Here is a 25,376-nt window from a genome sequence, read left to right as displayed (position 1 = left end):
ACTCTTGTTTTTAAAATTGACACAGACATTAATGGGACTTATTCCTTCCATCAACATCAGTGTTTTCGATTCTCTCTCATATCAAGTTAGAAATTAACTCTTCCATCGGAGGCCAATTCGTGCCAAGTGTATCTAAAACCTGGAAGCACATGTCTGACGACAAAACAAATCGATAAACGTTAAATCAATGAACAGATGGGACGCCACAGCACACACACACATCTGCATCTTTATTATCCTTTGCAACATGTCATACAAATCTTCTCAAAATCTCAGTATTTGCATGAATGGCTCAACAGTATTTGAATGCCTATATATTAAAACAAAATGAATTGTATTAAAAATCTAAATAATTGTACCGCAATGTTGGGCTTAGCGAGGAGATTCAGTCATAAATCCATCACCGGTTAGAGAGAATATTGGCCAGAATCACTAGTGCTGCAGAAAAGAAAGCAACACAGCAAAGACACGTTGCTTTCTTTTCTATAAAACTCGCCGAGGAAGACCACCGTGGACAGCTACAGATCCCGCGTTTGTGCATTTCAAGCTGGAAAACGTTAGCGGCAGCATATGGATTCCAATTGAAACAAATCAAGCAGGGGCTCCCCGTCACCAGCCCATCTGCTTAAACGTGACCAACATACTCAGTCTTTTGATATAGCAGCATCGTGTTTGTCACAGTGCACCTCAGAAGGATTATGAAGAGTATAGGCGGTACATGGAGGTAAAAGAAACTGCCTAAATACAAGGACCAGATGCTACAATATGAAAAATATTACAATTGGTTAAAGAGGAACAATCCATTAAGAAAAAAAGGGGCGGAAAGAGAAGGAGGAGGCAGCGCTAGAGGGAAGTTTACATGAGTTTCTGGGTCTCTGGTTGGAGGCGGGATGGGGAAACAGCACAGCGTTACTATGACGACGTCGTACCTGAAGAAGAGTTCTTGCCCCCCCATCAGGATGGAGGAAGGGTGGTGTTCTACTTTGATTTCTCTTCGTCAGCTGAACCATTAATGACCTCAAATTCAGAATTTGGTACAGAAAACTATTCCACAAAGTTTGAAAGTAAGCTTTCAAAACAGGAATAACTGGAGTTCCCCGAAGTAAGTGAAGGTATACAACGTTCCCAGATGCACAGCAAGAAATAACCCAGTATTTTTTTTGTGTGTGTCCAAGAGAAACAAACAGAAAATCTGAACACACACATAGACACTCACACACTCACAAAAAGAGGCCCTTCAGTTCCCATAAATTAAAGAATTTCCTCCAGAGAGTCTCTCTTGAGGTCAGCAACGACCCCGCTGTGCAGCAAATTCACACAGTGTGACATTAAAGTAATCGCTTCGGCAGCCATTTTGCATATAGAGTTCATACAAAAAAATCTGGTAACAACAGCAAGCGAGCGAGTGAGCCGCCTCTCTCTCTTTCTCTTTTCAAGGTGAGCTGAGCTGCAGAGACGGGAGGAGGAGTGGTCAGGCTGATGTTTCTCCAGCTGAAAGAAGGCGAGACGTTAAAAAAAAAAAAATTAAAAAAAATCACCAAAACACGAGAGCGCCATATTGACCCTCGTTCGCCAACATCCAAACTGTCATGGCAGAGTTGGAGGGAGTCATTCTGTCCATCTAGACCTTCGTGTTTAAAAAAATAATAAATAAAATGCATGTAATATAACAAAAAAAGAAAAAGAAAGAAAAGAAGTATGGCTGTAGAAAAATATAAGAACTATAACAAAGTCGATCAGTCCGAAAATAAATCCACCAAGTAAAATTTGGGATTTTTTCACCCAGCTTCCACAGCAGCTGTGTACCAGTTTACACAAACTAAAGGCATTTTGGTTTTTTCAGACAACTGGAGCCAGACCTCACGTTAATCACAGCTCGAGAAAGAAAAGGGTTAACTGCAGTCGGAGTCGAATACTTGAGAAAAGCAGAGGATTCTGGTGTAGTACGGCTCTTTGATCGGTCGCATACACATATTTTGCTACCGTTTGGACCTTCAAGTCGTTTGTCAAGAAATATGTCAAAAACCTGCAGACTTTGCCCTCCGCCGCCGTCAACAAAACCAAAAGCTGCCGCTTTTAAGTTTGTCAGGACGAGCATCAATAACTGAGTTCACTTCCAGTGAAAGTTTGGACCAAATTACAACGCCTTGCAAGTATTCATACCCTACATTTGCTCACACATCCATAAACCTCAATTAGGTTTTTATTGGATGGATTAAGAAAAAAAAAAATCTGAAAAGTGCGTCCTATAACTGTGTTTAGCCCCCTCAACTCTGATGCCTCCAAATTAAAAAAAGCAGAGCAACACTGGTGTGTTTAATAAAAATCCCCCAACAAACATTAGAATCTCGAATTAAATGAATACTTTTGCAAGGCAATGTTCTGTATGCACTGCTGTTAAAAATATAAATATGATCTTATTGTAGAAAAATCCGCTCCAACAGATTTAAAGACATTACATCCAGTTAAACACAGTGTTTAAAGTTCTGCTATCTGAAGATCCGTTGGAAGTAACAGCACTTCAATTCATCATCTACTGTTGAATAACCTTTTTTTTATTTTTATTTTATTGAGTTATAATGAGCTAATTAAATTGAATGTAATCCTCCTGTAACAGATTATATTCTCTCTTTCACGGAGTCTGAACCACTCTGGAAAATAGTTCACAGTGAATCAAGAAACATTTTCAAACCAAACCAAAGACCTTGTTATCAAGATAATGCATAGTAATGGAGAAGGTCAGCGAGCCAAATGAGTCGAGCTCAGGAATAATAATAATAATAATAATAATAATAATATTAGGACTGATGATGGTTAATGGTGTGAAAGTAATTCGAAGATTTTTGGCTTCAAGGCTGCAAATAACTTAAAATGCATCGGCATCCACATCCACTGTCATGTAAAAAAGCCCAAAAATATTCAGCTTTTATTACAGTAGCAATTTCTGACAAAGAAAATATGTATGAAACATTGTGAATATATTTTAGTCCCATATTAAGAAATCATTGGTTTTAAAGCAGTTAGTACCTCTAAAAACACGTTTAGCATAAATGTGACTTGAAGCCTTTTGTAAGTAGTTCTTTCATTTTTAGGAGTTTTTTTTTATTTTTTTTTTAGATCACCTGGTTAGGAATCAGTAATGATTTCATCATCATCATCATCATCATCATCATCTGGATGCAAACAGGCTGTTTGGGACAGGTACTGGCAAAATGTTGGGATTGCTAAACCTTACTTGAGCTTTATCGGGCACAACAGATGTTTCAGTGTGAAACTATGCTACTGCAATAAAAACAAATAGATTTGAAGGTTTTTAAACAACACTGTGCTACTTCAAATGGGCTCCGTTCAGTGAATAACAAACTGCAGCGGGCAGACTATTATTATTATTATTGTTATTGTTATTATTATTATTATTATTATTATTATTTTGTTTTTTTTTTAAATGCAGAAACAATTTTATGACCGAAACAGCTTTGCAGGACCTTAAGTGTCACCCATGTGCTCTCTTGATTTCTAGAAAAAAACTGCAGCTCTGTTTCATGCTACATATTAAACTACTTTTTGTTAAGCAGGAAACACAGAAATACAACTTAACATAGAAAGAAAAACAAAATCAGTTTTCACTCTTTGAGAAGATTTAAAAGCACACTGCAACAGCAGGAACCCACCATCTGCTGAGCTGTTTGCTAGGAAATGCTCATGTAGTGGAATAAATGCTTTTATACAATTGTAAAACCTGCATTTCTAATTGTTCGCATTGACATTGCATGTTAATGCACCATTTAAACGAGTCTGCAAAATTTAACCACCGAAATGGCAAAAAACAAACAAACAAACAAACAAAAAAACTTTACTTTCTAGGTCCACACCTCACTGTTCCACAGTTCAAACTGAAAGAAACAATGAAACTGATTAAATGAAAGCAAATGGTTTAAAAACAGTAACTGAGGTCCTATCTCATCTCTGATAACAAATGAATGGGCAGTAAAGTGCATCGCGCTGCTACATGTGGTGGAAAGTAGTAAAGAGCTGTTGTAGATGAATGATTAACAAAGAACCCTTTCCATGGTGCATTCAGGTTCTGCATGCATTTATGATTTCGGGCAAGAAAGTCGCTCCTCCTGCATGAACGTTGACTGTAAACAGGAACAAAAAGGAAGAGGTATTAGATTTTAAAAAAAGATATCTGAATTATGTCGGAGCTGTACAAAATATTGGCACGTTATCTTATGAACAGTACGCTGGATGGGGATCAAATTGTCTAACAATGAAACAAATGAACCACCCAGTCCTCTGTCTCATGTTTCACAGTATTGAAAGTGCACTATTTGCCAAACCCGCCAAGATTCTCTCTCGACCTGTCGCTCTGAAAAATGTGCTGCACTCTTTTTCTTTTTAACGCCCCTTTAATGCTACACAGTCCTGACCGTCGATCCCCTTCCCCCTTCAAACCTGCGTCTCCACACCATTTAGTTTAGGCATCAAGATCCGAGGAGTCACCCCGGAGTTGAGGTCCCTCTCAAACTCCAAGAGCTGACCCATGAAATTCAGGTTGGGCGACACCACGGGCCGACGGCTCCGCACGTACTTGTAGGCGTCCGTCATGGTCATGAGGGTGTGCTTCATAAGGTAGGCGATGACGATGGTTGCAGAACGGGACACACCTGCCTGGCAGTGAACCAACACGCCCTGTCCACTCTGATATGCCTCCTCTGGGGATGAAAACAACAAATTGGTCAATGTTTGCTTTAGTATGTGAAACGTGACGTTTTTCACTGTAATTTTGACATTAAAGTAGAAATATACCAAGAATACAGAGCATCTCTTTGCTTAAAAGTGGTGCATTTTGGAGTATGAAACCACAAACGCACACAGTTCTTTGTCTGGGCACCTCCAGGATTTGTAAAGATAGATCAGCTGGACCTTACAGCAGCCTTTGCTTTGTACTCGTCTCACCTGCATGACCGTGTTGGTATCCAATGGACAGTCTTGAAGTGGTTTACCGCTTACCTGATTTAGAAAATCTTTTCCGTCAAGCTCATTTGTTCCCCCTCTTTATCTTCTTCTCTTTTGTGTGGGGTGCCACAAGGTTCTATGTTAGAACCTCTGCTTTTTTTCCCTTACACATGTTGACACTTGGATCAATCATAACGCAGCACAATGTTAAATTTCCTTGTTATGCAGATGATTTGCAGATTTATTTACCATTAAGACCAGAATTAAATAATCCACAACATTCCCAAGCAAAAAACAAAACTGATTTTATTTGGCGACAAAACTGCCACTGACTGCTAAATTAATTTACTGGTTTCCTTTATCTACCTTGATTTTAAGTTGCTTTTCATTAAGCACTTTGATCATGATAATGACATCACATTTCATTATAGCCAGATATTGTTCTGGGGACTGTGTTAATGTTCATCAGAGAGACAACCAATCTCTGTGTTTTTCTCTAGCGATGACTTGAAGGTAAAAGTCTTAACAGTTTGTGTCCAGCATGTGTGGGATCACCAGAAAGGTTCCCTGCTAATTTTTGAAAACAGGACTATAATGGAAATGTAGAAACCATTATTATAGAAAAAGGGAAAGCTCTAAAAACAGAAATGGTAATTTCTTTAACCCTAACCAACTACAATGAGAGTCAAACATTTCCTAGTTCCTATTTTAGTTTTACTTAACTTTACACTGGAAACTGATAGCAAACCTTCACCTAAATGCTAGCAGACCTGCAAATGAGCTAATTCCCCAATCCAAACACAACGCTTACACCACATAGACACAGACACGCACAACAAAACATTCAGATTATAAAAGCTGAATTCTCACCAATAAACTCAAAAACCTCCTCAAAGTACTGGCGAAGGTTTTGCTTGCTGTTGTCAGTGGCTGGGAGCCTTTTGTAGCGCAGCCCCGCGTTGGTGTGGTAGAGGGGCAGGTGTGTGGTCACATTTACCACGTAGCCAATGTTGAGGCGCAGCAGCAGGTCCAGGTCCTGGGCGTCTCTCTCGTTCCCCAGGAACAGGAAGGGCAGGATCGGGCTAATGACGGCATTCTCCGCATCAGGAGTCATCACAGTCTCATCGGACAGGGAGGCAGGCAGTGATGAGGAGAGTGGCAAAGACAGCCTCACTGGGGAACAACAAGGAAAGTGTGGATGCGCATTGGCATTTCGAGAGTGGCTAATAGACTCAACTTCAAACAAAAGGATATCGACTTCTGGTCGCTGCTAAAAAAACAACGCCATGCTGGACATTCATTGTTGGGTGTAATTTCGTGCTAGCAACACGAACATTATGTAGCTACTTTGAAATTTTATTGAATGCTCTCAAATGTATAGTTTCAAGTATTGTAAATATTACAAAAATATTGTAATATTTATATTACAATATTAATATAATAATATATTACAATAAGCTAATGTAGGGTTAGCTTATTGGTGTTTAGACTACCAGATTTTTGTACTTTCAGCATTAATAAAGAGACATAACCTGCTCTACTCGGGTGGACTGTAAGTTAGTCTTACTTCGGTTGTTCTCCTCATCTTGCTCTCTGTTAAGGGAGTTCAGGGCCAGGTGAAGGGACTGAGCCGACGGCAGAGAGTGTCCTCCCTCCCTTTCTCTCTGCCAGGGTTTGGGTTTGATCAGTGTGCTGGGGGCCGAAGGGGGAGGGGAAAAGGACACGGGTGATGGTGGAGACACGGAGCGGGGAGAGGGCGATCGCGGATACACTTGGCCATGCTCAGGACTGTCGCTCATTCCAACATCTTCTGCTTTATTCAAGAGCCTCTTCAACGAGTTACGGCCATCATCGTAGCTAGATCCCAACCTGCTGCCTACAAAACCAAGGGCAGCCATTTTGCCTTGCTGAAGCCGTCGTCGGCCAGCATGGTCTGTGAAATTAGTCTGACCGTATTCCTGAAGGTTCTGACAGTCCAAGAGGGCAAGGCCGGGTCCGTTACTGCCATTCTGGGTCTGGCTAGAACAGCTTTTCCCAACACTCCTCCCATTGTAGTTATTCTTTTGGGCTTTGGAATGGGTCATTTTCTTGGCCAGTTCCTCAGGCCAGATGGTGCGCACGCTGTAGTCATCATCGTCAGCTTGCAGCATAGCCATTGGGTGAGTCGGTCCTAAGCCTCTTCCAGGAGGCTTTCCCCGGCGAGGGTTGAACGTCACCACTATCGGGTCGCTGCTGCAGTAGCTGCAGGAAGAACTGCCAGTCTGAGATGCCTTGTTGTTGCAACCAGACACACAGCTTTGGATTGCCCGCAAAGGGGTTGAAGACGACAGAGAAGTACAGGGAAGGCATCCTCCTACTAGCTTCTTCCGAAGAATAGCAGGACTCTCAAAGTTTCCGGCCTCTCCGCCGCAGGAGGCACAAGGTAGAGGTTTGAACAGAGCTGCTCGACAATCAGAAGCAGTACTGTTAGATGAGGAAGTGTTTGATGTGGAAGCGGTGGAGAGGCAGCCACCCAGATTCTTCAGGCCCATGTCTTTACTTCCTCTCTTCACTGCGCCGACATTGTGGCCACAGGAAAATGAGGTAGAAGTGCTTCCTCCACCTCCTTGGTAACTGGAAGAGTCTCCTTTACATCCCGAGCATCTTACCAACCTCCAGCAGCCACAGTTGAATGGGTGCGCACAGTCAATGGTACAAGTGTGGTCTGGACTAGGGAACCCTCCGACACGGGAGGAGCAGGGGGACAACGGAAGACCATGAAGAATGTGAGGGCGGTGATCCCTTGTGCGAGGAGGGTGAGGTTGGTTAAGCTGCTGAAAGGAGACTGGGACATGAGTGGTTTGGGACGGGGGAGACGAAGGATAGGTGGAGTTTAGGATGGCAGCATGGGGAACAGGAACAGAGTGGTGGTGGTAGGGCAGACTGTGGCTATTATGGCTTTGATGAACAGTTCCCAGCTTGGAACTTTTCCTGTGACCCAAAGAGGGAAATTCCTGGTCACCTCTGTAATGAAAACTGGAGTTTTCTTTCTCTTTTTCACCCCTGAATGTATGCTGATTTGCCTGAGCAGGGACAAACTGGAGGATCCCTCCAGGGGACGACGACAGCTGACGGACCTGTTGTGGCTTATGCTCGAATCCACAGGGCCTCCCAAAGCTTCCGGTTTTTTTCTCGCATTGTCCTTGATCAAACTGGGAAGAGACGCATTTCCCTCTGCCGGCTTTTACACTTCCAGCGCGCCCTAATGAGTTACTTAATCCTCCCCGTCTCCCTTTGTCCACTGATACCTTGATATCAATAGTATGTGTGTGGGAGGGAAGCCGTGGGGCAAGCGTTACTGTGCCATTGCTATGGCAGTGGCTCGGGATGTGGAGGACATCTGCTGGGATGGCAGGCTGGTTGCCCTTGAATCTCTGCACACGGGATGACCTGCGCTTGCATTCCACACTCACAGATTTACACGCAGGTGAGTAAAAATGGGAATGAGAGGCGTGGAGATGCGAAGGCTGGGAAGCCCGTCCATTGGTAGAGGCTGATATCTGAGAGGAATGCTGTGGGATGGTTTGTGGGGAAGCCTCACACACGTTTTTGGGGCGCTGAATAACCACTATGCGCTCGTCAAGAGGGAGGGGAGGCATCTGGGTTTATGCAAAGCTGACCAAAGAAAGAAGAAAGACAGAATCAAATCAGTCAGGGGAATATTATTGCAAAAGCACTTTACATTTCACTAGTTGTAGCAAAACCCCCAAAACTGCTGTTATATCTAAAAATGTGGAGTTATTTATTAAAAGGAATAATATATTTGACTTCGAAATCTAACGTACAAGAGTGATACCCTTAAAATCTTCTAAAATTTTAAAATGCTACAATCACAAACATTTTATTTTAGATGGAAAAGACCAACACAAACTGTTCAGTTTTGAAGTGGAGGAAAAGTAATATTGCAAATGTAGAAACCGAGGTTTTTTGCCTCCATTCGACTTTTCATCGCTTGTGAACAGAATGAAGTCTTGCAACACATTCTTGGTTGATTTAGGTCTAGACTTTGACTAGGAATAAGGAATTAATATGATTTGATCTAAACCATTAGCTGAAGTCATATTATTGATTAAATGACACAAGCTGAACTTTTGGAGTATCAAAATAGAAGATGGAAAATAAAAATCATGACCACACTGTTCAGATTTTTAATGAAGACGTAAAAAAAAAAAGGGTAATGTTTAATTTTTGTTCCACTTCATAATTATGCACCACAATGTGTTGGCCTGTAACATCAAGTACAATACATATTGTTTATGGTTGTAATGTGACAAAATGTGAAAAACCTTAAGGACATTGATACTTTTGCAAGGCACTGTTAACTCTTAAAAGTGGTGACACATATTCACAGCAAATTCATATGTTTTGTATTTGAAAGAGACTAGCAGTTTGTTTTTTTGCATAACTATTAAAATAAACAACCTCTGATGTTAAATGTTAGTTTCGACCTTGCAGAAATTCACATTTGCATCAACAAAAGGAGAAACCTCCCAACAAAAACCAGGTTCATTTCAAGTGCATGTTTGATGGATATTACAGTTTATGTATCCATTCAAACATGCAGCTCCCAGTCTGGTCCTGCTTATGCCATGGACAATAATGCTTGTCTGTAATTACAGTTTAAATTGTTCCCCTTGTCATATCTGAAGTTGCTAACCTGGTTGCTGTTGGCAATGCATAATCCCAGCTAATCCTGATGGCACTGAGGGTTCTTAACAGCTAAATCCCAAAAGCTGTGATAAATGAGCTGCAACAACCTTCATCCCCTCTGAGGGGCCCAATTCTTAACAAGATGCATTCATTTGAAATAATAAGCCAAATCATGGAAAAAATAGCTAAAGCACTACAACGCAGTGGCTTTCAAAAATGTAAAAAAACAAACAAAAAAACAAAACAGGTTTTGCTAGATCCAACTCAACCAAAGAGCGGCTTCACAGGGGAATGGTTCAGTGAAATCTGACTAAATATGTGGGGGTCGCCTGAAGAAAGCTGTGAGTCAGGGTGTTGTGATGTCCTCACAATCTGATTCTAATCCTAATCTGATTTGGAGAAGCTTTGCGAGGCAGAGTTGGCAAATATTGCGCAGTCCAGATATGGGGTGATTGGAAAAACTCATTTTGACTAAAATTAAATCAAAATGTGCATCAACAAAGCTTTTGTTTAAGGTTGTGCACACTTCTTATTTTATTATGCCATTTTATTTTATAATTCAAGAAAATGTCACAGTACTTCAGTTAATTTGTAAAGAAAAAAAATTTTCTTTTATGTATCATTTATTACAGTTTTCTTTTTTGATGCCACAAAATCCTGGCGATGCAAACAATATTGAGAACCACTGCATCGGTGAAAACTTACATGTTAAATCTGAAGAATATGTCAAAATGCCTGTTTTGAGATGTTTAACCAAAAATTTTGCTATGGATGAAATAATTACACAATACGGATAAGCTATAGCTTGTCAGCGTGTGTACCTTGAAGCAAATAAAAAAAGAAAAATCAATTTGCATTTGTTGTTTCTGGTCTGCATTGCGAAAGGAAAACAAGAAAGTGACTCATGTCTTATAGCTTAGAGCATTTCTTTTCTTCAGAGGCTGCTTGAGAGCTGCAGAGTCTTGTGATCATCTGAAATGAAAAACTTCCAGCCTCTATTTATGGTATTGGTTCATCCTGCCCTTGGTGCAAACAGAACAAACCAGCTAATTTCTTTGGGCCTGCCAGAAACAAGCATTTGTCCATGCCACGGTATAAACAGGGAACCCACATACACAACAACACAATGCAGCTAAGGAGTAATTTTTCATTTCATTTTATTGCAAGAAAAGATTATCTGAGTGTTTTTCACATGCAAGCAGTTGCGCAAAATAAACATGATAGCAGCTTAAATTGCTTCTGTGATTAATGCTACCTATAGAGTTGCTATACTTGTTACATTAGTTTGATATTAACATTTTTTGCAGTGCAGTCATAAGGCTGCTGTGAGACATTAGGATGAAATATTACTGCCATTAAAATGAAAATCCACCCTCTTGATACATACACGGGTAATTATAATCAGCCTCCATCTTTGCTTGATGAAGTGCCTCAATTTCCTCCAGCAAGACGGCTCTGTGGGTGGCCGCACTGGTCAGCGAGGATGATGTTAGCATGCTAAACTTAGCATCAAGTTCAAGTCTGTGTTGGCTGTAAAGGATCAGAGGTTTTCTCAATGAACACGAACTCAACTGTTACATTTAAGGATTCCTCCATTGTGTTAGAGCGTTCGGTCTTTATTGCTTGATGCAAGTAGAGTAATGGAGATACAAGCACATTCTGCTCCACCTGTAGTTCCAGCTTTGCTAGTGAGCCACATGTGTAATGCTAATCTTTCCCCCCGTGAATAGTGCATGCTAATGGACCTCGAACTTTTCACTGAAACTACTTGTATGGTTAGTTTGACACTTAGAAATGGGTGGAACACATTTAGTAGCATGTTGACTGTCTAAAGTTGTCTGATTTGGGCTCTATCCACATGGGAACATTTCTTTCTTAAAACTGGTTGCCAGTTTTAAAGACGCTCATGTCTGCATGGAGCCTTTTCCAGAAATGTTTTCATCCACACAGAAACCCTAAAAACCGCCCAAAACGCAGTTTTTAAGTGGTGCTAAACATGGAAAATTGGATGTGCGCATAAAGCCTCCACATGAGGTTAGTGGTCAACATAACAAGAATTTGTTTAGTTCAGAGGTTCCCAAACTGTGGGGCGTGCCCCCTAGGGGGGGCGCCATGCCATTGCAGAGGGTGGCGCGGGAAGCCGTCTGGATGAAAAAAAAAACAAGAAAAAAAAACATGAATGCTGTATGCGCTGGGTTTTAACCTTAGAATGGCCAACTCTCTGTTATTCCTATGTCAATTTGATACAGTAGAGGCTTCCACACTTCCCATATTTGTGTCCTCTGTCACTTTTATCAGCAGTTAAAACTGTTTAATCCGTTGTTAACGTGTTGTAACCTGTTTTTCCGAGCCGCCTTTAAACGCAACATGAGCGCTACGACGCTCGCGCTGGGTTTCCACCTGTGAAGGAGACCTGCTGCTGCTGTGCAGAGCTACAGTTGTGTTAGAATCACGGCAGCAAACCAGCAAAACGCAAAGAACTTTTCACAGTTTTTCCCTCCAAACTAACCGACTGAGTTGACTAGCTAATATCAATACAGGACCTTGCTTAACAAGTAGCCTGTAGGCTACTGGTGTTGTTGTCTATATCCAGCTATGTACATTCATTTTGCCCCCAAAAAAGTCTCCCCCCCCACCCCCCACAGACATCGTTCAACCAGACAGCTATTTGTAATCCATAGGGTGGGGGGGAGGAGGGGGCAGGAAATGTTTGGAAACCACTGGTTTAGTTGATTGGCCACTCTCAGTCAACTAGGATGGACATAAGCAAACTTTACCCAACCTACAGCCCCTCCCTCCCATAGGGTGGATTTTCATTTCAACACAACCATAGTTTAAAAAAAATAAAAGACTCTTTTTGGGAATGGAAGACCATTGGGAAGACCTGGAAGTGCACGACCCCGGCTGACAGCAACAAAAGTGGGCAGAGATAAATCTACAGAGGGGCAGATCACACAGATGCACCATAAACCACAGACTACAGGGAGAGGAAGGAACATGTCAGAACAACTGTGGGGACGGGAGTTCAACCCCAACACAACACAGTTACCAACCCATCGGGAAAGCAAAGCGCGCTCCGGTGTCTCCATGTTTAAGTCCTCGCGCAGTCTGGTGACGGTATCCTCATCTCTTTTCCACCCCTCTCTTTCAGCCTTGCCTGCAGTGGAGGGGGGTTAGGGTTACATTGACCCAGTTTTATCATGGTGGAAGTCACTATCACTCTGATCACTTTCCCCTCACAAGCAGAGTGTGCGACAGAAAGAGCGGGCTGGCCACTGGCATTTTCACTCAACTACAGTTGCAGCTTGGGCCAAACAGAAGTTAAAAATACTCGGTGGTAGTGTCGCTGGCTGACAATGTTTTACTGGGAAAAACACGGGAGAATGAGCAAAAGCATGAGCAAAAGCCAGAGCCAGGGGCAGCAGCACAAGCGCTGGCGATTACAGAGATCTGATTTGCCATTTCGTCTGACAGCGTGATTAGGTCAAGCATTCTGCCTGATTTGCTTAATGGGTCTAATCTCGAATCGGACGCTCTAAAATAAGACACATAGCGTAAAAAGTCAGACTTTTCAATCAGTTTTAAATTCTTTGAGTGCTAAAAATTTACAGCAGAAAAAAATATTTTGTTGAATATATGGATTATTGAGGAATCTCAATGTACAGATTCACTCATATTAACAGATAAAGATCAGTGTTGGAAGGTGTTATTGCAGCAAGACACACATTTATATTAATGCCTTTTTTAACCATCTATCAAGGATGTCAACACTTCTGGAGGACATTGGCAGAACTTTGGCTGCATATCAGGATCATCTCAACCTGATTTGATATCAGAAATCAGTCCAATCAATCAAAAAAAGAGAACCCGATTCTATTGAAACACATCTACAATCTCTGATATAATTAGGTTGATAGAAGCTCCTTCCCGTTATATTGGGTCAGTTCTTATTGTTGACTATTCTCTTTTTTGAGTAACATCACTTGATCGAGTCTTTTCTAACATTCCACTCTAACAAGTAAGTAATAAAAGTATGTATAATTTTTGATGATATCGTATCGGGTGGTTATCGGAATTGCCTGATACGCAACACTGCAATATGGCAGTGAAAATACAATACAGGTATTATTCCAGATCGTCCTGAATGTGTTAACGTCTGAATTCAGAGGAATTATTAAAACTTACTGATTTGGTGAGTTTACAAACAGCGTACATCTTATTTAAAGCACAAAATCAACAGTTGCCAGAAAAAAAAAAAAAAAAAAAAATTGTTCTCAAAAGAAGAAGGATTTTATCCTTTCTGAGGGGAAGAAAAATTTAAAGTTTGTAAGATCAGAACCACAAGGAGTTTTTATGTTCTAGTCTGTGGTGTAAAACTATGGAACTAAAATAATGTCCAAACATTAACCAATTCAAATCAGGAAATGGTTTACACTAAATATGAGAAACTGTCTTGACGTATTATCATGTTGTTGTTGTTGTTGCAAAGCACTGTTATCCTCAACATTATGATTACTTTGTTGTTATTAGAGTTTTTATTTGTAAATTATTGAATGCATTGCATTAAGCAAGAACCTGAGAGTAGAATGAAGGTATTTTCATACAATACTTACAATTAGGATGAGATTTTGTGATGTTGCTGGAGAAGGGTTGGGTTTTAATAGGTTTACACTTCTACCCACTTCTTTGAATGTTTATTGTTTGCATTGCTGTCATTTTAATTGCAACTTGACGTTTTCAATAAAACACACACACACACACACAAAAAGAGAAATGCATCATTTAGCGTTACAGACATTCTTCTACCGGCGGCCGTGTCTTTGGGGTTTTCACTTCCAAACTGATGCAAAAATCTTCCAATCTGAGCTAGAACAACATCTGATATCCTGTCACGTCTCTGCCGTGTTTTCTCTCGTCCTGAAGGCGAAATGCTTCTGGACCAAAATGATCTAAAACGGTCTCTTTAGGAGGTTAATCAAAACTGTGTTTAATTAGCCTTGTTCATGTGAAAGCACTTCTGTTGGTTGATCCCAATTAGCCACTGAAGCTGATAAGTTACCAAGTCCTGTTGCTCTGTGCGCTTACATCCCTCCTGAAGCTGCTTCACTTAAAACCTGCAGCCAAACAGTACAAAGAGTTTAGGGGCCTGTCTGAGAAAAGAAAAAAAAAATACTGTTTCGCTCGTGATCAAAGAACTGACTTGTTCTTTTCTCTTGGCAGTTTTTTCAGTGTGGTCCACTTGTTAGCTGTTTAAACTGCCAAACAGCAGATTGCCTCGGAGGTGACAGCCAAGTAAGAGAAAAAGAGAGAGGAATAACGGGAAGCACACAACGCCGAGCAGAGTGTTACTGCACAGTGCAGGAGCGCAGGCACAATCTGGCTCTGTGTTGACTGCGAGAACGCTGAAAAAGAAACTCTTCCATCAATTTAATGGCTCAAATCGAAGCGTTCCTGACTCAGGGCCATCAGACAGTGTGTAATGGCAAACCTCTGTAGTAAGTAGTGGCAGGAAAATAGCTGTAACATGCGGTGAAACGGCATTATATGTCTTCCAAAGATATCACAGGAAGCATAAAGCTATACTTGCGAATCACAACAAAGGCCACGATCAGATCTTCTCAAAAGAAAAACACCTAAATGTCACAGGACGATATTTACGGCAAAACCACTGCAGAACGCGTCCACTCAGGTATGCAAAAGCTTAAGGAGGCTACGCTATGAAATCCCTTCAGCTCCATCTGAAGTGGAGCACATGAAAGAGGAGTAATTTGGAATTCAAACTCACAAAGATAAAAAGACACGTGTTAAAAAGAGAGATGGGAAGCAGGGCTACAAAGCAAGAGCTCTAAACGTCTGCAGGGGGAGTTCATGATGGCCTCCGTCGGCTCACAACACACCAGCAGAGGGAAGATAACAGACAGCCAACCGCCAGGAGGAGGACGGAGCACATGTCAATGTTTTGTCAAGAGATTTCTCTCCCATAAACACCCAACACTGCTGTGCATGTAAATTCGGTATTTAGACGGATAAAGCTTTGCAAAAGTATTGATTTTACTTTATTGAGGCCATCAACACAAAGTATTGCAAAATCGTGAAGTGAAAGTGGTTTCTATTTTTCCTACCCTTGGTTACCATCAGGTTAATCAATAAGTACATATGTGTAACTTAGTCTCAGCATAAATCCAGCTTTTCTGTGAAGGACTCTAGGACATTAAGATAATTTTATTTATATAGCACATTTTCAGCAACAAGGCAATTCAAAGTGCTTTTACATTTGACCTTAGTGAACAAACAGACAGCTCGGGGAGAAAGTTGGGAAAAAGTATAAAACCAGGTTAGATTATGAAACTTTAATCATCTCACTGAGACGACTGGCCAAGGACAGAGAGCATTAATCAGAGAAGCAGCTCCTTAAGCCAGTTTGGAACAAAGGCAAGAAGAAAGAAAAAGTCATTAAAAGTCTTGTTTGCAGTTTGTTATGGAAAGCAGCGGCCAAGCTGATAAAAAGCACGGCAGCTGCTGCAAACAAACTAGTGGAAAAACAAATCCTTCCACTTCAAAATTATATATCACATTTTGTTGATCTATTACCTGATTTTATTATTTTTTTATACATTTTGTGATTGTTACATGAGAGGGCGAACACTAATGCAAGGTATTGTAGCACTTTACTTAAATCAGATGATAAACATATTTCTTCATCATCTGATAAAGACAGCGCCTGGTATTTGCAAAGTGAGATCACAGAGGCCTCTCCTTCTCCTGCAGGCTCCACAGTTTTCATCACCTGGCCTGTTTGGGATGCGCGGTTCTGCTCCAAATGGAGAGGCCGCGTATTTGGTACGTTCAAGATGGTTCTTTGAATGCACAAGATTGATGAAGAGCTCTCCGTTCCCACTCTCCACCCCACTTTTATGCAGCTACTTCATCACAAAACACATGACGGAGCCAAACGCCCACACAGTGGAGAGGATGACATCGGAGCAACAAGGTGAAAATGATCCGCATCGGACTTCCAAATTCAACACAGACTTTTTTAAGACCGTTATGAACGACATTATATATGGATGTATGTGTGTGTGTGTAAGAATGAAAAACTATGGAGGAAGAAATGGTACTCCTTGTGAGATTAACCATGAGAGATTTTCAGATTCTTACTCAAGATTATGAGATTAATTGCCATTCCTTTTAATCAACAGGAGACCAGTGGTGAAGACGAATGTTGTCCAACCTAATGCTGATAAATTTGTTCTTACCTGCGATGGACTTTGTAAAGTTAGCTAGCTAGCTAGCAAGGGTATATTAGCCATAGACATTAGCAGCCAGTGGTAGCCTCGACTGTATCGAAAACGCAACGACGGCGTCTGCGCACTATTCAAACATTTTCCAGACAGAAAAGTACCACGAGAAAGGCAAAAGAAAAACTAAATTTGAGACTAATGTGTTTAATGCCAACTTGCTTTTTGAAAAATAATTTAAGACATATTGAGGCCTAAATTTTAGATTTGTTAATTTAAAAGCTCTTAAGGACGGGCAGACACTGTCGCAGCAGGTGGAGGGTTCTCCTCTGTTTACGGCGCTCTGCTTGTTTTCGTGTAGCTGTCGAGGTGTGGACTCGGTTTACAGCAGACCTGCTGCTGTGACAGGAAATATTGCATCCAAAAATGTAAACCGACTGCTGTCCACATCATTGGCAACCTGATAGTTGCTGACTGAGGCTGCAAATCTCAAAATAAGGACATCACATAGTGGCTCTGTTTTCATTTGATTCCTAACCTAAAACTCAGAACAACAGTCCGGCTGTCGATTGGAAAGGAATATGTAAACTGTCAGTTCAAAAGAATGGTAATAGTGCCAAATTATCTATACATGTACAAACATTTTATACCATCTGTTTTAATAAAACAAAAATGGAAAACGGTTCAAACTGAGGTACAGAACGGACAAAGATATTTTCTCTAGTTGAAATCCTTTGCCGTTACAATTTCCTGCGAAAAGATTCAAACTTCTGGGTCATAGCAGAACCAGCTGATGCTCCATTAACTCTGGCCTGTAGCAGCTATTGGCTGTCCCCAGTGAGCAGCAGTATTTAAAGCTTTGAACAAAATGAATAATACATCCAGTGAGTTTATTATTTATTGCGTTCATGTAACATTAGTGACACAACGGTACATCTCCTACGCTCCAGTCCTGTATTATTTACAAGCATCGCTGCTATTATCCTTCAGTTTCCTTTCTTTCATTCTCATGAAAGAAAACTCAGACTGGAAAACTCTCTTCATCTCATCATGCGCCTCTTTCCCAGACTATCGGCGCCAATCTTCTCCTCCAAACACCAGGCATCTTCAATATCTCTGGCGTCCTCTCTATACCAGATTCAACACAACTCCACCCCTTCTCCACCTTCAGCATCCTCTCCACCACCAGTGGACGGTCACCAGCGCCACGTCTTCTACTAGGCTCCGAGCGCCAAAGATTATCATTTGTCAAACTTTCTAATAAGAAACTTTCTTTCTGTGTGAGTCTTTTCTGGACAAAGCCACAAATCGATATACTGCTGCCAAAGAAGCTTGTGCATTTCTTTTCTTTTATTTTCTGATAGAAAGTACATCAGAAGCCATCCTTCAGTGTTTAGCTCTGCCCCTTTCCTGAAAATGCCATTGACAAAACATGTTGTATATTCCCAAATTTGGACTCTAATAGAAAAAAAAAAACACCTGATCTGTTCTTACATGTTGAGCTAAGTCTCTTTTATGGATAAAAAACGTCTCTTACTCTTTGCTTTTTTTCTCCCCCATAGAAAGTTGTCATGACTTTGTCTTTTCCGCTACCTGGAGGAAGCTCCCCATAAAAGTTGCTGCCGCCACATGCCTGCTCAGAAGGAGGAACTGCTGCAGTTTTCCTCAGACAACCTTTTTTAAGCAACTAGGATAATACGATTAACCGAGTTTAGAATCCGACACACTAGATTCAGATTCTAGTGGATCTGAATGCGACTGAGCGGACTGCATTAGCATGAACTGAACTGAATAGGATTCTGGATTTGGACCTGCTTATTTTGAGATTCGCTGTGAGCTGGCTCTACATAAATAAGCCGAACAGAACTGAGTCGCCCTCCTAATCCTTACATGAGAAAAAGGACATCAAACCGTTTCAGCCGCTCGGTTAACTACAGGGAGCTAATCAAGGAAATACATGCAAGCTGCTCCATTTGTTTTGATGCAGCAGTAACATTTGCAGGAGTGTGCAGAGACGTCGGGTCCATTGGACAGATTAAATGCTGAGACGTGCAGCACAGTTTGCTCAATTAGTCCACATAACAGGACCAAAGAAGACATCCGCAACGAGAAAATGTTTGCTTCAAGAACAAGAGAAATAGCGCTAGATGTTCACATCTGGTCAAGGAGGTAGGAGCAAATAGATTCAATCGTGTTCAAGCTAAACGGAAGAAAGAAAAAAAAATGCACTTGGGTAAACATCAGAGGCGATCATTAAATATACAAATAAGTCTGGAGCCAGGCCTATTTGTTAAAAACAAAGAGGAAACAGTCAGCAGGGGATCAGAGGGAGCCTTGATGCTGATGTCACATCCCTCCGGCGGCCCAGTGGGGCGTAGCTCTGAGGACTCGGAATGAAAACGACAACATTAGCCGGGTCTGTCGTTATCAGTAATGAAGGAGTAAATAGCTGGTTGTTTATAGAGTGTAGCTCAGGGACGTGACTAAAACTGAAAAAACAACAACAAACAAACGGATAAGGAGTTAGATCAACACAAAAATCAAATCAAATGACTGATGAATTGTTCAACCAAGTGCAGTGAATGAAAAAAAGAAAAACTACAAGATGACTCAAACTCTATTCAGGCTTACGTTACAAATCTAATGATGTCACAGGAAATAAACAAAGCGACTCGCCCTGACTCAGTCGCCCAAATTGAAGCGGCGCGTTAACGCTGGCGTTATAATACACCCCGATAACGATCGGTGCCGTTTGATTTAGATCCGTTTGGATGAACTGGCAAAGGGGGGGGGGGGGTGGTGTAAAAAAATTACTTTAACAAGAGTCTGGTTGAGAAGAAATAAGAAACGTATTAAAACCTTGCAAGGTGAAGGAGTCCGTCAAGTCTGCTCTGACCTTTTACAGGTTCTAGTCAGAGAGGAGAGACTCGATTGGACAACAGGTGTGAATCCCTGATTGTTATGTACCAACAGTTCTGTGGAGCCCAACACAGATGGTCTGGACATTTGGCTGTTAAGGAAAGGAGGTTGTTCTCTGATGCTAAAGAGGGCAGATAACTTCTACGTTGGTGGAGTAACACCTAGATAGTCTCCAGGATGAAGAAACTCTTGCTGTTATACGGCACTGTAGAGGTTTATAGGAGAGCATCTTGACCAATCTCATGACGAGATTATGCAGACACAATCTGAAGCACAAGAAGGGTGAGGGGCACATGATAATGTTTTCCATTACAGGGGGGAAAGCAGATGCAACTGATGCAGTTAAAAGGCCCTTTCCAGATATGCGCTAAATTCGCTCGTCCGTCTCGTCAGACCTCACATCACGTCAGGCGAGAAGGGGGCAAGTCAAAATAATTACATCCCTTAACGTCCGCAGTCAGCAGACAGAGTGATTGAAGCTGCAGAGCGGAGAGGAAAACCAGCGAACGGCGTGATGGAAAACATGCAGCAGTTTCTTCTTCTTCTCTTCTCAGCCTGACGGATTTACCATGCGGACAAACCTGAGTGGACAAATCTCAGGAAAAATAGCATCAGAATCCCCGTCTGAGATTAAAAAATAAAAAAGGGTTTTTACTTTCATTATTTGAAAGAAAGTTTACGATTACGTTTATAGGGAATATGTTAAACTAAGCCAGCTATAGGCCACTGAACTGCTCAAGAAAAATGCATTAAAACACGCAATCGGGAGTGTGATCTTTCAGAAAGTCAGAACAAAAAGCCTCCAAAAATAGAAGTCTGTGAAGAGAGTTCGCCTGAAAAGAAGATTTTGTCGTTGGCTGAGATTTGAGCCCTCTGACAGGTGAAGATAAAACCAACCGTAATCTGCTTTGAATATATTTTAAATAATCTTCTCAAAATACAGGCGGACTTAGCAAGAACTGAAACCTTAATGGACCTCAGATGGAAAATGTTCTGGCTTGGATAGAGCCTCACAGAAGCATTAACCCCTCTTGCACTTTATGTTAAAGGTGAGAGAACGCCATCATGTTTTATGTGACAGGGTGAGTCAAGGTAGAAGTACCAAAAAGGAGGCAAACAAAAAGCATGTTCCATGTTTAAATTGACTCACATACTCCTAATTAAACAATACGTTTGTGCGGCATGTTATGGTATGCATGAGAGTAATTAGGTTGATCTTTAAATATAGCCTCTACATTCTTCAGGTACACAATAACCTTTGGAGCAAAGAGAATCCCCCAAACCATTTAGTGTTCAGGTCCGCCTCAGAAAAATAACCCAAATAAAATGTGAGACGATTCCTTTTGACAGGAGTCTGCATGGCTTGAACATAAAAAGCCAACAGTGACATCTATGAGCTGAAGTGGATAAAAACAGACTCTTTCTTTTCCCCCTTTGGAATCGGCGCCAGACGGTCTTCAAGGAAAAGCAACAAAAACAACAACGGTGGGAAACTCACACAACCTCAGAGCCTCACAGCACACACAGAAAAAAAAGTTACTTTTATCACTAAACTTGGGTTAAGTGACTCTAAGGGACATACATTTTGGAGAATGGTGTGACCCCAGAGAACCAAAGTTTAGATGCATAATTAACTTCCTCGAATCGGTCAGTCAGGATTTTGTCTTGCAGGTTATGTGAAGTGATAATTCGTCGAGTTTTGTTTGGGTTCGCTATTTCGTCATAACATTAGTAAGATGACACAAAAAGGTCACAGTATTAAAATGTGGCAATACATCTTGATTTGCAGATGCTGCTATCCAGTTGCTGTCATTTCTGGCTGTCGTCTGTATAAAATAGGTTTACTCCTTTATAATCCGCTGATATCAGGGTGAGAGCTTTAAGCTTGGCGCCCTCTATCTCTGCTAACACTCACATACATAGAAATCAGTTCTCTCTCCCAGGCCTGCATGAGCAAAATTACATCGCTCAATACTTTCAGCTCTGGTTTTGGACGTCTTGCATTTGTTTTGTGGCAGAAATATTTTCTTGCAGGGTGTCGGACAATTTAGAAGCTACCTTTCTTGACATTTTTCAGGAATAATCCCATTTCACATTGGGTCCATGTTTAAATAAGCCGACTGATCATAAATACAGAGGTGATACGCCATGTCAAATTATTGAAGACTAAAGAGAATAAACGTTGCTAAACTGGTGCTTCGTTCACATGAGACTGCTGTTTGGGAACTTTCAATATTTTCAGATGTTAATTGGGGAAACGTGTTTAGACGAATCCTTGAATCCAGTGTTGACTTTAGGACATAGTTTGAGATTTATGAAACACTGGGTCAACAAAAACTGTTTGTGAACCAAAATGTTGTGTCTTCTCATTAAGCATTTAGCTCCTCTAATAAATCATACATGAAGTTCAGGTCAAAAAAAAAAAAAAGATGTCAATCAGAAAAAAGACAAAAAAATCTCGTTAATATTGCGAAATAATCTATTTATATTTAGATCCAACGCGCTGAGGCGTTCAGAACGAGCCTACCTGAGGCCGTCCCTCCCCCCGTGCCGATTATTCATGTGTTCACACCAACGCCAACCACGGCCAAACGCATTGTGTTGTCAAGTCGTCCTTCCATGGTTCGCCTCCGTGAACATATTATCCCTCAAACACCCCAAAGGGGATTTTTGGTTTTGCTGCAAGTCTTTCACTTCGGCTGCAGGATGGAACGATTCCTTTAGGTGTTAAAGGTCAAAGCTTCTAAGACCTCATTAAGTGATCTATGCTTCACTGCGACGCCACGACGGTCTGCGTGGAGACTTAGTGGCTGTTAGCACTCAGCATCAGACCTCGCATTTGGTCAGGTGAGATAGTTACAGTTTGAAGGGTTATTATTATTAAAAAATAAATAAAATGCATAACTTTGGGTCTACTTCTGGTTCACAATGCTGACAAGAGTATTTGAGCGTAAAGCCTACATACAGTACATAGAACTGCACAACAGAGATAAATAGTGATTGATTTTTTTCACATAGCGATGTGGAACAGTGGACTATCCATGCACACAGCAAATAGTGAAATGGCTCCATCTAAGCACACAGTTCAGAACTATAGAGCCGGCCAATTAGAAATAAGTGTTAACTGCTCATAGAGAAAGGCTGCACCTGTCGTATTGTGAATGATCACCCTCAAGCCAGAGTGGCATCTTTCTTTTGTTTTGTTTTTTTTGTTTTATTTTAATCCCCACAACCATCAGAAACTTTAGATTTCATGAGGAAAGCACATTAGCGAAACATTTCTCTGTCACCAACAAGGGTTCCTGTGGTTTTATATAAGCAATGAGTCAAAAGTCTATGGTGTGTGAAAGCAGCGTCAAGCTGTGCTGCTGAGTGATGACTCTCTGTGGGGTGATCAATAGGCGTGACCCTGTCACAATAAAGACTCGTGCTGGCATCTAAAATACATACAGTGCAATAAACGCCTCACGGGAAGTTATGTTTTTTTCGTTTGTTTGTTTTTGCACCTCAATGGTTCTTGTGAGTTTTATAACCAGTCACATTTTCTGCAGACTAGTTTCTGTCTAAGCAGTCCTTCAAAAAAAGCAACAGAAAACAGAACGAATTAGCTCCGATATAAAGAGTCTCCTCTGTTAAAGCCATTAATCCTTCACCGATGCTGCTTGCACCAACAACAAAAGGCTCAAATGGTGGTGAGTAAACCAGCTCTACAATCTTGGCTGTTCTTCCTCTGCCTTGTTGTTTTCAGGGCCACTCTGCAGGTCAGTGATGGAAAAAACACACTCACTCCTGTTCTGCGGCTAGGTGGCGCACTGCCCTCTTCCCCCCACTCTATGTTTTATCGCATCTTTGCGGTCTTGCCAACCTTTACCATGATGAGAAATAAAGCTGATGTGGGCCCGAACCAGCAGGCCTGTCCCTTCACTTCTTCTCCCTGCCTAAATCTGCACTGTTCACCCCAACAGAACCAATAATCATCCTGCATATGCCACCTTCTCGTGGGTTTTAAACAAAACAAAACAAAAAACAAAAAAACAAAAAACGAAGGGGCGCGCGCTGCGTGTTGTGGCACGTTAACAACACGTTGCTATTGTAGTGGAAGTCATCGGGCCACGCAGGTGGAGGTTGTTCTGCGGCTCTTTGTTGGAACCTGCTGCTTGAGGCCGACAGTCACCAACATCACTGAGATTTAAACATGACTTACATCAAGAGTCCCGCTCCGTGTTCATCACTCACGCGCAGCCGAGTCACAAATCCCCACGCTTCATGCCGTGGACCCCGAGCGGAACGAGCCGGTGGGTCAAGTGTGCCGATCCAGATGTGTGACACTTTCCTCTGCGTGGAAGCGTAGCGAGAGAGCAGCCCCGGTCTGAGTGGCGGATGCTCGGCAGCTCGGTCGGGCTCCGGACTGAACCGACGCGGCAGCGAATGTCATCAGAAGTGCTTGGCTCACTCAGCTGGCGTCACGTCCGAGCGCGTGTGTCACGCCGAGCCGCGGTGCGCGTGTGGCGAGGAGACACTGACGGGGGAGGTGGGCTCTATTGTCTCCGCCGTGGATGACATCATCCCACACCAATGGCGACGCGCACGAGACGAGCGGAGCAGGGGCGAGCACGCAGCACGTGCGGGCTGGTGGTGGTGGTGGTGGTGTTGTGTGTGTATGTGTGTGTGTGTGGGGGGGGAATAAAGTATGTTTTTTTTTCAAAATCTCTTTCTCCTTTTTACTGTTTATTCAATGTCACATGATGTGCTTTTTTTTTGTTTAATTATGTAAAGCACCTTGAAACGCCTTGCTGCTGAAATGTGCTATACAAATAAAATTTGATTGATTGATTGATTGATTAAGTGGGCAAATGGAGGGATAGTAAACACAGTAAAAATAAGAAAAATATATCAAACGTTATGTGATTTAAGCTAATTAATATTATTTTGTATGACAAAAAGTTTTACAGGTGACATGATGCTAATTTAATTATAATAGTGTTGAATTTTGGTTTTTTTATATTGTTTTGAAATACTTTTGCTTAAATGCTCTCGTACTTTGCATCAGTGTTGTCTAAATTGCCAAATTTTCTCCCCCTTTAATTATACTCTTACTAACACAGAGTAGCTTATACTTGTGATGTGAAAATTATGCTTGTTGCTTTTACACGTTTTATTATTACTTTAAGGCTGAAAGGAAAACACCCTTTCAGAACAGCTTTGTATAACTACTGTCCTGTTTTATGCATTTATTTTTTACATGTGTTTAAGTGTTCTCCTTTTATGATTTTGCTTTTATGTACATAGTGTTCTGTTCGTAATTTTACACGAGTGTTTAGAAAAGCGATATACAAAAATATATATATTATAAGGCTTCTTTTGCAACTCAACACAAACTCAGTTAGATCAGATGGAGTCTGTGTACATCAGATTTCAAACCAAATTCTCGAATGGATCTATGTCATGACTTTTACCAGATCATTCTAACTAAATAGGTTTAGATCTTCGTCGTTGCAATGAAAATGTTGTTTGTTTTTTGGAGGGGTGGGAAATCCATGTTTTTTGGTGGACCACCAACCCGATCTGAGA

General features: G+C 41.4%; 1 protein-coding gene across 2 annotated transcripts; it reads right to left on the bottom strand.

Moving 5' to 3' along the window:
• Window positions 1-215: 215 nt before the first annotated feature.
• On the bottom strand, window positions 216-24,382 carry LOC103133893 (dual specificity protein phosphatase 10). Of its 2 annotated transcripts, XM_016668289.1 has the most exons (5): window positions 24,010-24,382; window positions 12,702-12,805; window positions 6,527-8,613; window positions 5,830-6,132; window positions 216-4,715 (listed from the first exon to the last, which is right to left on the bottom strand). In XM_016668289.1, exons 3-5 carry the CDS (start codon window positions 8,595-8,597, stop codon window positions 4,450-4,452), a joined length of 2,640 nt encoding a protein of 879 aa, XP_016523775.1. In that variant the 5' UTR covers window positions 8,598-8,613; window positions 12,702-12,805; window positions 24,010-24,382; the 3' UTR covers window positions 216-4,449. The 2 variants fall into 2 exon arrangements, with proteins under 2 accessions (XP_016523775.1, XP_016523774.1); XM_016668288.1 differs by lacking the exon at window positions 12,702-12,805 and having other exon boundaries at window positions 24,010-24,381.
• Window positions 24,383-25,376: the final 994 nt, after the last annotated feature.

Source organism: Poecilia formosa, unplaced genomic scaffold, assembly GCF_000485575.1.
Source record: "Poecilia formosa unplaced genomic scaffold, Poecilia_formosa-5.1.2 Scaffold14, whole genome shotgun sequence".
Taxonomy (NCBI): domain Eukaryota; kingdom Metazoa; phylum Chordata; class Actinopteri; order Cyprinodontiformes; family Poeciliidae; genus Poecilia; species Poecilia formosa.
Note: the sequence above shows the minus strand (reverse complement) of the source record. Positions and strands in the feature narration are given on the sequence as shown.